The sequence below is a fragment of the Budorcas taxicolor genome, chromosome 11 (assembly GCF_023091745.1).
Source record: "Budorcas taxicolor isolate Tak-1 chromosome 11, Takin1.1, whole genome shotgun sequence".
In the NCBI taxonomy this organism is placed as follows: Eukaryota; Metazoa; Chordata; class Mammalia; order Artiodactyla; family Bovidae; genus Budorcas; species Budorcas taxicolor.
The window spans coordinates 146221329-146234200 of record NC_068920.1 but is presented as its reverse complement, the minus strand read 5'-3'; the positions used below and the strand labels follow the sequence as shown (position 1 = coordinate 146234200).

The following is a 12872-nucleotide window of genomic DNA, read 5'->3' as shown; positions in this document are numbered from 1 at the left end:
GTCCTGAATATTCATTGGAAGGACTGAAGCTGAAGCTGCAGCTCTAATCCTTTGGCCACCTGATTTGAAGCGCTGGCTGATTGGAAAAGACTTTGTTGGAAAGATTGGAGGCAGGAGGAGAAGGGGACAACAGAGGATGAGATGGTTGGATGACATCACCAACTTGATGAACATGAGTTTGAGCAAATTCCGAGAGATAGTGAAGGACAGGGAAGCCTGGAGTGATTCAGTTTGTGGGGTCACAAACAGTCGGACACGACTGAGCAACTGAACAACCACGCACTGATACAGAGCATCTCAGGAACTATAGCTTTGGCCCAATTGTTGGTACAACACCCTTGGTCCCTGTTCTAGAAAATACCATGACCTCAATGAGACTAGGCTCCACTGGACACACATGCAAAGCTATTTCAGGTGAATGTCTCCTGGCTGCTGGACCGACAAGGCGTGTAATGTGAAACGGAGCCCTCATCAGGGCTGTGTTTGCCCAGCACAGCCCAGGTGGCATCTTGAGCCAGCCACTGTGTTGCCACTTGTGTAACTTAAGCTGCCTGCCCCCAGCAATCCCCTCCCAACAGCCAGTGGCTTTGTGCCAGGGCAGCGCTGGCAGCCAAAGTGTTGAATTCAGCTCGGGTGACTGGTGATGGCACCTGGGGTCCTGCCAGTTACTGTAGTTCTGGCCACCCGGACACAGAGCGGGGGACACTTGGCCCAGGGTCCCCGCCCCTCCCTGGGGAGTGTCCCAAGCCTTCCTGTCCCCCGCTGCCCTGGGTGTTATGGGTGTGCCCAGGGGTGGCTCCACGTGCCTTTCTGCTGACCCCACCTCTTTGTCCCCCGTGAATCCAGGGGAAACCTCTTCACTCGGACCCTGAGCGACATTGTGAGCAAGGAAGACTTCGTGCTGGATTCCGAGTACCTGATCACACTGCTGGTCATTGTCCCCAAGTAAGCGGGCCAGGGTGGGGGGGGGGTGGGGGGAGTTTGGGGCTGGGTTGGCGATTACAGAGGAAATTGTCCTGCTCAGTGGAGAGGAAGGGAGAGCCCACCATGGCCAGATGCCGGGGACCTAAATGGCAGCTGTGGAGTTGGTTTCAGGAGCAGCTGATAGAGCTTGTGCTAGTCATAGTGACAGGAGCGGCCATTTCTCAGACATCCATCCACTGTTGTCAGGTGCCGTACACAGGAGGCATCTCACACAAGTCTGGGGGCTGTTATTGTTTCCTTGTCCTAAAACCAGAGAGCTCTGCTGGCCTGCCCAAGGTCACACAGGCCTGGGATTAGCGCTCCCAGCTGGAGTCTCCACTGAGTCCTTCCCATGGGCCCCTCCCTGCTGCCTGGGGCCTCCTAGGGAGGTGAGCATTCCAATGCCCATGGCAGGGGCTTGGGGGATGTTTGGGGCACTGTCTGGCCCCCAGCCCTGCTCCCCCCAGTCCCTTAGGGAAAAGGGCACTCAATTGCCTAGACACGCAATTTCCTCACAACCTTTTCTTCAAAAATCATTAAACGATTCTGTACTCTTGCAGGCCAAGTTACGTACAATGGCAAAAAACCTATGAATCCCTCTCAGACATGGTGGTCCCACGGTCAACCAAGTAAGTGAGGCCTCAGGTCCTGGGTTTGGGGGGCCATGTATGGGCACTCTGAGACTCCCAGCCACCAAACATATTCCAGAGGTGCAAGGGCCCTCAGCCCTCCACACATGTTCGTTCACAGCCACACACTCAGCCACAGGCCAGACTCCCTCCATCTTTCAGAAGTCTGCTTCCTTGGCGTCTCCTCCAGGAAGCCCACCCTGACTACCTCTGGCCCTCAGCGCTTGCAAGGCCTGAGCAGCACTCTGTGCCGCATGCTCATCTTGGCCTGGATTCTTCCCCACCTGGGGGTCAAGCAAGGGCCTGGCTGTGATGACCGCAGAGCACGAGCAGAGAAGGAAGAGTCTCGGCTTGTGGCCTGCTGGGGTCAGAGCAGGAGCGGCCAGTGAGGGCTGGAGAAGTGACTTAGAAGGGATGGAGGAACATATTCAACCCATGAGTGCCACCCAGTGGGGAAAACCAAGGATTTAGCGCTGTAGGCAGGAGCAGGCATAGATCTCACTGTACGATGTGAAGGGGAGAGAAAATTGTAGAAGGGGACACACAGCACGAAGGCATTTATTATTTAAGATCTCCAAATGGACAGAACCAGACGGTATATGACTTGAAAGATGCAGGTGCATGGATCACGGGGTACTGGAGGATGAGAAATGCTGAACTGCACAGTGATGACCTGGGGGTGGGCCGCAGGATGTGGTTGGGAGAGAACGTGGGTCTTCAATTGTATGAAAATCGTTCTGTGTCTTAAGCTTGTTGAGGGAATGGGGGATACATGGATGTTTGTCATCCTCTATACCTTTCCCTGTGTCTGAAATAGCTTGTCATTTGAAATGATTTGACAGTGAGTCTTGTGGCTCAGACGGTAAAGAATCCAATGGCAGTGCAGGAGACCCAGGTTCGATCCCTGCATTGGGAAGATGCCCTGGAGAAGGGAATGGCAACCCACTCCAGTACTGTTGCCTGGAGAATCCCATGGCCAGAGGAGCCTGGCGGGCTGCAGTTCTTGCAGTTGCAGAGTCGGATAAGACTGAACGATTAACACACACACACACACACACACACTTAGGCACACACAGAGTTCAGCATGGGGCAGCCCTGTTCACTACCAGCCCAACCCAGAGGCCTCTGGCCTGGCACCTGCTGCAGGGTCACAGGCTCTCCCTGGGTCACAGGCTCTCAACCGATAGCAATCAGGAACTAAACTGAAGGGTGCAGGGACCAGGACAGTCACAGCCTGAGGTCGGAAGGGGAGGCTGGAGTGAGCCGGGGGCAGCGTACCCGCAGGAGGTGGAGGAGGGGTGCAGGCTGGCAGAGGAGCTGCCCTCAAAGCTGGCCTGTTTGGCCGGAACGTTCACTTTTCTCCAGGGCTGGCTGTCCATGGCCACATGCCGGGAGAGCCTGCCACCGGAGGCAGCTTGGCTTCTCAGATTAGAACCCCCAGGCCCTTCATTGTCGGGGGTACCTGCGAGCCTCCTGAGATGACTGTGGACAGGTTCCTGGAGCCTGAGTCAGCCCCAGTGGGTGGCTTGGCGAAGCAGGAAAGGTGACCCGAGACCCTGCCCGGGCCCATGGTCAGGCCATGCAGTCAGCAGGATGCCAAGGCCCTCAGAACATGGGTCCCAGTGACCGCAGCACTCCTACGCCAGGGCGTGTCTAATCAGAACAGTGTGACCCTGGACATGAAATGCCCATTGTGGGATGGTTTTTACCAATGGGAACTCTGCCCTGCTTCATTGCACTGTGGCATTCGAGAGCTGGGCGCTTGCTATGCACGCCAGGTGATTGAGATCCGTGACCAGCTGGCTCCTGGCTAGTTCATGTCTGGACCACCAGCCCAGATCTGCGCGAGTCTCCAGCATTTTCCTCCAGGGCCTGTGTTCAGATCACCCGCGGGCCCTTGCAGCCCTAGCCTGGAGGGTGAGTGAAAGGAGCCAGAGTTAGGCTGCTGACAACACACCGCCTGGACTTAGGACACAGGAAGCGTCGTCCTTTGTCCGGTGCCCTTGCTCCTTCCAGGGCCGCTGCACCTGGACCACCGGGCTCCCACTGGCAGCGACCCACCGCCCCCGGGGAGACGATGGACTCTTTCTGGCCCAGCTCAGGGGCCTGGTGGTGCAGCCAGTGAACGAGACCTTTTCTCCAACAGGTTGATCGCTGAGGACAAGGAAGGCGGCCTCTTCACCGTGACTCTGTTTCGAAAAGTGATCGATGATTTCAAAACCAAAGCCAAAGAGAATAAGTAAGGGCCGGGTTGGTGGGTTTCCCCCGAGGTTGGCCCATCTGCCCTTGGAGGGGGTGATTTCTGGTCCGACTGGAAGCTTCTTAGCCTCAGCCACTCGTTTGCTTGTTTTAAGGTTCACGGTACGAGAATTTTACTATGATGAAAAAGAAATCAAAAGGGAAAGGGAAGAGATGACCCGATTGCTGTCGGATAAGAAGCAACAATATGTGAGTGTATGATACCGGCCGGGAGGGTTCTCAGAAAGGTTCTGGGTGGCCCCCACCCCACCACAACCCCACCCTACCTCCCACCCCTGCACCACAGGCCTGGAGCAGAAGGGCCCCGCCCAGTCCCCACCCCCCAGTGCCCTTCATCCCCCTCCCCCTGGTGCACACCCCCAGGGACATGTCTTCCTGGGGCTGCTGGAGCAGGTCTGGGGGACAGTGACAAGCCTGGTAACTCAGAGGTGGCACTTGAGCCCTGCAGCAGATCTCACCGAGCCAGGCCCTGCCCTCCAGGGACTCCGGGATCCGTCCTGAGGATGAGAAAGTGAGGCTCTAAGAGGCGGGGGAGCACAGGCCCAGGGAGAGGACCTTGCCAGCCCCTGGAGGTTGGGCGAGGCTGTTGGCTCTTCAGGCAGCAGCACTTGTGCCAAGAGCGGCCACCACCTTGCAGAGTGCAGCCAGCAGTCACCCGAAGCCCTGGCCTGTGTGACCTCCAGGAGGGACGTGACCAGTCACCAGCACCTGTATTTACCTCCCCCAGGCTTTTAGCAAAGAGTGGATGCTTCTCCCAGAAACTTCCGACCGCTGCCACTCAGAACCTTCTCCTGTGTGAGGGCAGCTGAGCTCAAGGGGGGAGAAAAACAGGTTTTCATTGTTGACATGTGAGTGGTGCGGCTGTGACTCTGTAAAATGGGCACATTCAGGACACGGCCATCCCCAGCTTGGAATGAGCCTGAGCCCCATGGGATGTTTTGAGGTCCCTATTCCCTACTGGCCCCACCAGGGAGGGTTCTCAGAGAAGCTTCCAGTTCAGCCTCTAGTGTCGAGAGGAGGGAGGAGTGGGAGGTCCAGTGTGTAAACATGAGGCTATGTGTGTGTTTGGGTGACGTGCGAGTGCCTCCCATGGGCTGTGTGTTTGCCCAGGGCCTCCTCCGGCCTTGGGCTGGGCATTCTGCATGTCCCACCTGACCTCTTTGGTCAGTGACCTTTGCAGAGGGACTGTAGACACATGGCCTCCGAGTGAGAACCAGGCTCAGAGCCCCCCACAATGGGGTCCCCCGATCCCCACCTGATCGACCCATCCTTCTTTGAGGAGGAAACAGAAACTGATGACATAGAAGTACCTGTAGGGAATTTCAGCCCCTCTCCCCTGGAGGCGGGCATAGCTACTTGCTCCAGTATTCTTGCCTGGAGAATCCCGTGGACTGAGGAGCCTGGTGGGCTACCGTACACAGGGTCACACAGAGTCGGACACGACTGGAGCGACTTAGCATACATGCCCCTCGAGGAGAAACGCACGAGCACACACAAGGGAACACACACTTCTTAGATCTATAATCTGTTGGGCTCTGGCCAAGGCGCCAGGGCTTGGCGCCCCTTCCTGAGGCTAAGGACTGAGCTGGAGCCCTAAGCCCCTTGTCTCAGATCACACTCACCAGCAGAAAGGATGATCACCAGCCGGAGCTGAGGTCCAAAGGGTGTCTTCCTTCACCCCAGCTCACCCGAAACCAAAATAACCCAAGGACGTTCGAGCCCACTCTTTAGCTGAGGCCTTTCCCCGCTTGCCTCAGTCCTGGCCGCAGCCCCCCACGGCGTCGCTGGAGGGGCTTGATAGTGGCACCTTCCATGGGTGTCTGGGGCCTTTGGCACCCATCTCCAAGCTGGCACAGACCCCCCTGGGGATCATAGTGATACACCTGAACCTGACGCCTGCACCTCCGTCTCAGGTTGCCCACTGGCGCTTTTTCACATGGTGTAGACTTCTGCACCCCTGGCTGCCCTGGGGAGCCCTGCCCAGTCTCCCTGGAGGGGGAACCGGAGCCCCAAAGGAGACACACTGAAACATTTAGCTCCTTGTGAGGTTCTTGCGGTGCGCCCGCGAGCAGGGTCAGCTGGGGTCAGCCCTACCCCAGCTTAAGAATCTCTTCCCGCCTTTAGCCTTCTTTGAGGTGGGACCAGCGTCCTGCGTCCCTGTCGTTAACTTGTTAACCGGAGGGGCCGGGCTGGGTCCCGGGTTTCAGCCCCCTTTGAGAGTACAGGCTGGGATTTTCCTGGGCGTTGCCTCTGTTTGCACAGAAAGATGTTAAAGGGTGCTTGACCCATTTCCTGCCTGCAACATGCCAAAGTGCACTCCGATGGCCAAGGAGGCGATTGTGGGCTGGCCTTGGGGGAGACACCCTGACGGAGCCCACACAGCCCGGCAGGTGGAGCTGGTCGGTGCCAGTGTGGGAAGGCTCCTGGCCAGGCCGAGGGAGGAGCTGTGGACTCTGCCCCTGGAATACGGAATCCCGGGTCTTTAATGACCTCTGCCACCCCCACCATCCCACCCCCAGGGGGCCAAGGGCATCATCACGCCCTCCAGTCCAACCAGCACGCAAGCCCCCGGGGGGTGGGCTGGCATTCTTGAGTTGCCAAGCACGTGCTTTTCAAGCCGTGAGAATGATTTCTGTTTTGTGATGCCTGTTTGCTGAAAGATTAATAAATCATTTCTGTGCCCTTAGCAAACTTCCTGTGTTGCTCTTAAAAAGGGATCATCCACCTTCCCGGACCACAAGGTTAAGGTAACCCCGCTAGGGAACCCCGATAGGCCTGCTGCGGGGCAGAGCGACAGAGAGAGAGAGAGTGAGGGCGAGGGTGAGGTAAGCAACCCCCCCGGGAGCCCTGGGGTTCCCTGGCTCGCACGTCCTCGCCCGCCCGCGCAGGCACCTTTGGGAGAAAACAAATCTTCGCCTTTCCTGTTACCTACTGTGGCTTTTGAGGTCTTAAATTCAAGGACCCCCAGAATCATGCTTCCTCCTGATCTGCAGGGCCTCTTGGGAGCTGCCCTCCCCTCCCCCAGCAGTGATGGGTGCTTGCTGGCCAGGCTGCCTTGGTTCTGGCTGGAGGTGGCTGGAGCTGGTGATGGGGCACAGACTGGCTGGGGGCGGGGGGGTGGTGATGGTCGGGCATCTCAGCTGTCTTCCCTGGGTGCTCCAGCTGGACCCACCCCTGACCTCTGCGGGCATCCGCGGAGGACAGCCTCGCCAGCAGTAGTGATAGCTGCTGTGGCTGAGGGGCTGTGGCCACGTGAAGTGGGGCCGTGAGGAGACCCCTGGAAGCGGTGGCTGGTGGATGATGCCAGGACCTGGCAGAAGGGGGACTCCTTGGCAGCGCAGTGTCAGACGGAGAAGTCTGCTAGCTGCCTGCAGAGAGCCCTGGGTCAGGGGCTACCCAGCCCCCTGAAGCTTGGTCGGCGGTGGCCCCGTGCGTGTGCCGGGTGGGCTGGCCCACCGAGCCACCCTGGCACCAGGCAGCCCCTGGAGAACACGCACCCAGGCCTGGCCCTGGGCCTTGTCTGACCGACCTGCCGCTTCTGTGGGCCACTGGGCATTTCTTCTCGGCTTGGGGCTCGTTCTGTCAAAACCCATGTCCCTCTGTTGGCCAGGCGTCAAGTGGAATGGCCGGGAGGGGTCACCGCTCTCCTGTCCTCTGCAGGGCCCGCTGCTGCGATGGCTCAAGGTCAACTTCAGTGAAGCCTTTATTGCCTGGATCCACATCAAGGCGCTGAGAGTGTTTGTGGAATCTGTGCTCAGGTGCGTAGACGTGATGCTCTGGGGCCACCTGGCCTCTGCCACCCTCCTTCCAACTGGGACCCCCCCACCCTGCCAGCCTCTGGGACATACCCTGGCCCTCCTACCCTCCTCTGCAATTCTTGGCTCTTGGCAACAGGCTTAGGGATTCCTGACTCCAACAAACCTTCCCTCAGTCCTGAGGCCCCTGCTGTCCGGTGCTGTGTGTCTCCTGCCAGGCTGGCGTCTTGCTCCCCCCACCCACTCTCTGCAGCCCTCCAAGGTCCAGTGGCTCCTGCAAGAAACACCAGCACTGTCTCCGTCCTTAAGTTTTGAGGCCTAGCCCTCAAGGCAGCACAAAATATAAAACCCAAACGAACCAACAGCAACAAAACTTACTTTACCTCTTTTTAAACAAATGCGAAATAGGTACACTATTTTGTGGAAAACTTGGCAACTACAGGTAAGCACAAAGAATGAAGAAAAATCACCTGTAACTTTAACACCAAGAGGAAACACTGCTAACTCGCTGGTGTTCCTAGCATCCTTCAGGCTTTTTGAGTTTGTTTTTTTAAATTTGCAGATACGCATGATTTTTATAAAATGTTTACAAAAATGGAGTCAAGCAGGAAATTTTTACTGAAGCCCATTTGAACATCTCCTGTGCCCTGAACTGTTGAGGGGGGTGGGTCTTGGCAGCACTGCATGTAGCTGACTGCACCCCCATTCCCAAAGCTTGACCTGCTCAGGCCTGCAGGTCCAGTCGCCTCTTGGCCTCTCTGGGTGGTCTTGCTGGGCTCCTTCCCTGTGTATCCCAAAGGCATCCTCAGGACCCCATCCTGCACCTGCCTGGTAGAGTGCCCTGATCTCTTTTCCTTGCCCAGGCTTCCTTGGTGCCCCCTGCTATTCATTTCCCCAGAGGCTTCCCTGGACTTCTGGCTCTTCTTCCCTCCCAGTCCTTTCCTCCTGATCCTCGTATCTGCCAATGGCCTCAGGTTCCTCCCCAAACTTAAGGGCCCCCTTGGACGCCTCCCTCCCCTCGTCCTTACATCCTTCCTTCCCCCTCCCTCCACATCACGGCACCCCTGACAAGCCTCCATCCTGCCTTGACCCTTGCTCGCTCTCTCTCTGTCTCTCTCTTTCACCATCTCCTTCCCAGCTGTTGCCAAAGGCTCTTCCTTGGTCCCCTGCCTCCAGCTCATCCTTCATGTGGCTGCCAACGTGGTTTTGTCCAAACACAAGCTGGGTCTGACATGGCTCCTCGTCCTCTCTCAGACATCTCAGACCTCTGCCATGCCAAGCATTGTGAAAACGGGCTGAAGGGCAGACTCAAGATAACCCAGAGTGTCCCAGATATCAACAGGCCCCAGTCTGTCCCTGCTCACCTTGAAAATCATTGGTCCTCAGGCTCAGTACGGCAAAGCCTGCCATCCTTACAGGAGGCCCATTTTGCTCAAGAGCAAAGTCCAGATGCTCCACAGAGGTCCCAAATATCATGTTTAAGCTCAATAAAACAGAGTATATGCAAAAACAGTTCTATTCAAAACTATCAATGTATGACATTTTTAAAACCTATACTTTGATTTCTCCTGAATAGTTGTAATACATCACTACTGTTAAAAAAAAAAATTCAAGTTCAGAAATAGGTACTATGGAAAGTAAGTTCCTGTCAGTTCCACCACCCATAGATTATCCCGGTTAATGGTTTTAAGACTCTTCTTTCCCAAGTTGGGTCATTTATACTTGATGTTCTGCAATGTTTTTTTTTTTTTTCATCTACTAATAGTTTCATGACTATGCATAGAGATTCTCGATCTTTTTTCATGACTTTTTCATATTCCATCGTATGGAGCGCACATAAGCCAAGAAAACAGGTGTTAAAGCAACTCGAGTTCACTTGTTATCTTGTTCCTCCGACCTCTCGGCCTTTGCCCTCAATTGGCCCTTGCTGCTTTGTCTTTCCTCAGAGTTGGTTCTGTCCTTTTCCCCTACTCTAGGAGCTCGAGGGGAGGGCCGGGGTGACTTGCCTCTCTGCCTGTCACCCAGCCCGGAGTCGGATAGAGAGGAGGTGCTCTATGTTTGTGGGCTGAATCACGTCAAAGAGAAGTGGACCAGCTCTCAGTGGAGGAAGTGCTGGTTCATTGTCAGGCGCTTAAATCACCCAAGATGAAAATGGAAATGGGCCCTGGCTAAGTGGTGGGACCATGATGAGACTGGAGAAGCCGGCAAGGTAGCTGGGTAATTAATTAGTCTGGATCTTGGGAGAGGACTTGGTGGAGGATGGATGTTAGGGAATCACCAGTGACAGTTGATGTGTTTGGATGAGCTCACCTACGGAGGGTCATTTAGAGGGTACACCAAAGGGGAGCCCAGCCTCTAAGGCATCGGGGCAGAGAAGCCCATGGGGATGTCAGAGGCTGGAGGAGGGAAGAGATGGGTGAGTCAGGAAGCAGACAGTTGAGGCTTGACGTGTTTCTGGAATGAGACCACTGGGCGTGAGCAACTAGTGACTGAAGGATGCTCCGGTGACGTAGGACCCTGGATGCTCCATAGGTGGGATGAGAGGTGGGGGAATTTTTAAAAAGGGCACAATGGTGGCATGTGAGCAGGCAGGGGTGGTGACTGCAACCTTCTGAGTACAGAGGGCACAGGTGGAGGAGGAGGGTCCCCACTAGGGGGCCCCGAGGCTCCTGTACTGAGTGGTCCAGAAGTGGGGAGCCTGGGGGCGGCTGGAGGAGAAAGGAGTGGGAGAGCTGACCCCCTGTTCCTGGAAGGCCTGTTCTGAGCGGGATGGAGTAGGTGTTTGAACTGACCAGGAGGGACAACTAGCAGGGAGAAGACTGGAAGGGTCTGGGAAGAATGTGGAAGCCCTGAAACCAAAAGGGGGATGGGATGAGGAAGGGGTCCAGAGCATGGAGGCTGGGCGAGGGGCAAGGAGCATTTCTGTGGCCCGTGTCTAGCTAGAGGTGTCTGTTACTCATCAGACACAGGGGTAGCACAGTGAACAAGGAGTTCACGGGCTGCTCAGGGGAGCAGAGCTCAGCAGATGGCCTCTTGGTTCAGGGGAAGGGTAAACAGCCTCCCAGAGCAACCTGGCGATGAACATGATGGGGTGCCCGGTCAGAGGGTGGCAGAGTGATGGTCTGGCTACTGAACTGTGAGCTGGAATGCTGCCTCCAGACACACGTGTGCCCTGGGCTCTGCATCAGTGACTGTCACCCTTTGAGAAGTCTAAAGGCTGGTGCTTGGACTTCCCTGCAGGGTGGGCAGGGTCAGCTGTGCTGGTGAGGTCGTGGGTGTGCGGTGGGGTCTCCATCCAGGGCACTGGGAGTGGGGTGGGACATTCAGGAGGGAAGGCAGGGTGAGAGCCACTGCTCATTCAAGCGACAGGGGCTCTCCAGGAAGCACTGTGACCTTCTGCTCATTGTCCTCTGGGTAGCCGGAGCTTTGATGACAAGAGACGAGAGCAAAGAAGGAATGAGGGTGTCTGCTGGGCCATCCTCTCACCCACCATCGAGCCCAGGGGCTCCTGCTAGTCCCCGGCAGCATCAGCGGCCCCTGTGGCCCTCCTCCTCTTGGCTCTGGTGGGGCCCCGCTCGCTCAGTGTCTTAAGGCCATGGGACCAGGTAGGTCTTCTGCTTGGTTACAGTGAGGCAATTACAAATGGCCCTTTCATTTTACTTTTCTATAGACCCACTAGGAGACCTCAGGACTTAAGTGAACGCTTTGCACCATTAACAGCCAGAAATGAGGACCGGGAAAGTCAGGGGCTAATTTATGGGCCTTGATTGTGAAATAAAAACAAATACTAACAGGTTAGGCAGTAAAAGGGCACCTCAAGGCCAGCTTTCACATGCCTGACTCGGGCATGAAGCATGGGTAAGTATTGAATATCCAAGCATTTGCTCACTGGTAGTATATATATATTTAAAACACTGACCCATTACAAAATGCACACTTACTTAATATAGTACTCGGTGTAAGCATTTTATTTTTGGTTGTACTGGGTCTTCATTGCTGTAATGGTGGAGAGCAGGGGCTACTCTCTAGTTGCCGAGCACAGGATCTAGACCCACAGACTTCAGTAGTTATGGTGCACAGCCCCTTGGGTGCTCTGTGGCATGTGGGATGTTCCTTGACCAGGGATGGAATCCGAGTACCCTGCATTGACAGGCGGATTCTTATCCACTGGACCACCAGGGAAGTCCCAGTGTAAATACTTTGTTGAGATAACACAATAGGAAAAGCTGCCAGCAAGTGGTTTTTACATGTACTCCGGCATCCAAAGTCCATTTAAAATCCTTTCTGTCCACCCAAAACTCAGCAAAAGGAATGAACAGTCTTGATAAACCAGATCTGTGTGTGCTGGTTTTTCAGTGGAGAAAAGTAAAGCCACTAAGCTGAATTTTAGACAAAGGCTTTGGAGTCAAAGTATTTTTCAGATGGCCTCCTTTCATCTTGAGCTCTTACCACCTGACAATCACACATACCAAAGGGACCCCTTGCCTCTAAGTCAAAGACTGTCACCAATCAGAAGCTGTTGAGCATGTTCTAGAGATTTTTCTGTGCAGAAAAATCTAAAAATTAGCCTCACTCCTGACCCTTGACTTTCTGCTCAACGGAGTTTTCTTCTTCTAAGCTGTGTTGGCTGATTTCTCACTCTTAACTAAATTTACTGTCGGTTCATTTTACCCATATTGGCAGTAACTCCGTTACACGCTGGTCTGCCTCAACAGGTATGGACTGCCAGTGAACTTCCAGGCGGTTCTCCTGAGGCCTCATAAGAAGTCGTGCACCAAACGTTTACGAGAGGTTCTGAACTCCGTCTTTAGGCATCTGGATGAAGTTGCAGCTGCAAGTATATTGGATGTAGGTATATCACCCAGAGAGAGCAGCCTTTTACAGTAAGGTCAGCCTCTCCACATGGAGCTATTCCCCCAACACAGTACCTGCCAGACTATTAGAAAAATCTACACTTCACAAATGTGAAAGGTTAACAAGAGATTGTGTGCATGAGTCGGGGTGGACTGTGGCAGGCAGAAACGTAAGACGAGACGAGCTTATGCATTAACGTGACCTCTTTTGCAGGCATCCGTGGAGATCCCTGGACTCCAACTCAGCAACCAAGACTACTTTCCTTACGTCTACTTCCACATCGACCTTAGTCTTCTCGACTAGAAAGATGGGCTGGTACCGCTAAACTTGAGTATTCGTGCGAACCACTACAGACGCTGCTTTCCTCTAGCCCAAGAACAATTTAAGTATCCTACAGAATTTAGATTTTTAG

At 54.9% G+C, this 12872-nt stretch overlaps 1 protein-coding gene across 4 annotated transcripts in view; it reads left to right on the top strand.

Annotated features, from left to right (window-relative positions):
- Positions 1-12851, top strand: part of ATP6V1C2 (ATPase H+ transporting V1 subunit C2) — a 59599-nt gene extending 46748 nt beyond the window's left edge. For 3 of the 4 annotated variants that reach the window (XM_052648780.1, XM_052648778.1, XM_052648779.1), the window contains 8 exons: positions 847-945; positions 1524-1592; positions 3739-3831; positions 3947-4040; positions 6539-6676; positions 7512-7609; positions 12322-12454; positions 12674-12851. In XM_052648780.1, coding sequence (XP_052504740.1) covers positions 847-945; positions 1524-1592; positions 3739-3831; positions 3947-4040; positions 6539-6676; positions 7512-7609; positions 12322-12454; positions 12674-12763 — 814 coding nt within the window. In that variant the 3' untranslated portion in view covers positions 12764-12851. The remainder of the gene's footprint in view (positions 1-846; positions 946-1523; positions 1593-3738; positions 3832-3946; positions 4041-6538; positions 6677-7511; positions 7610-12321; positions 12455-12673) is intronic. The other variant, XM_052648781.1, reaches the window with a different exon arrangement.
- The last annotated feature ends 21 nt before the right edge of the window (positions 12852-12872 follow it).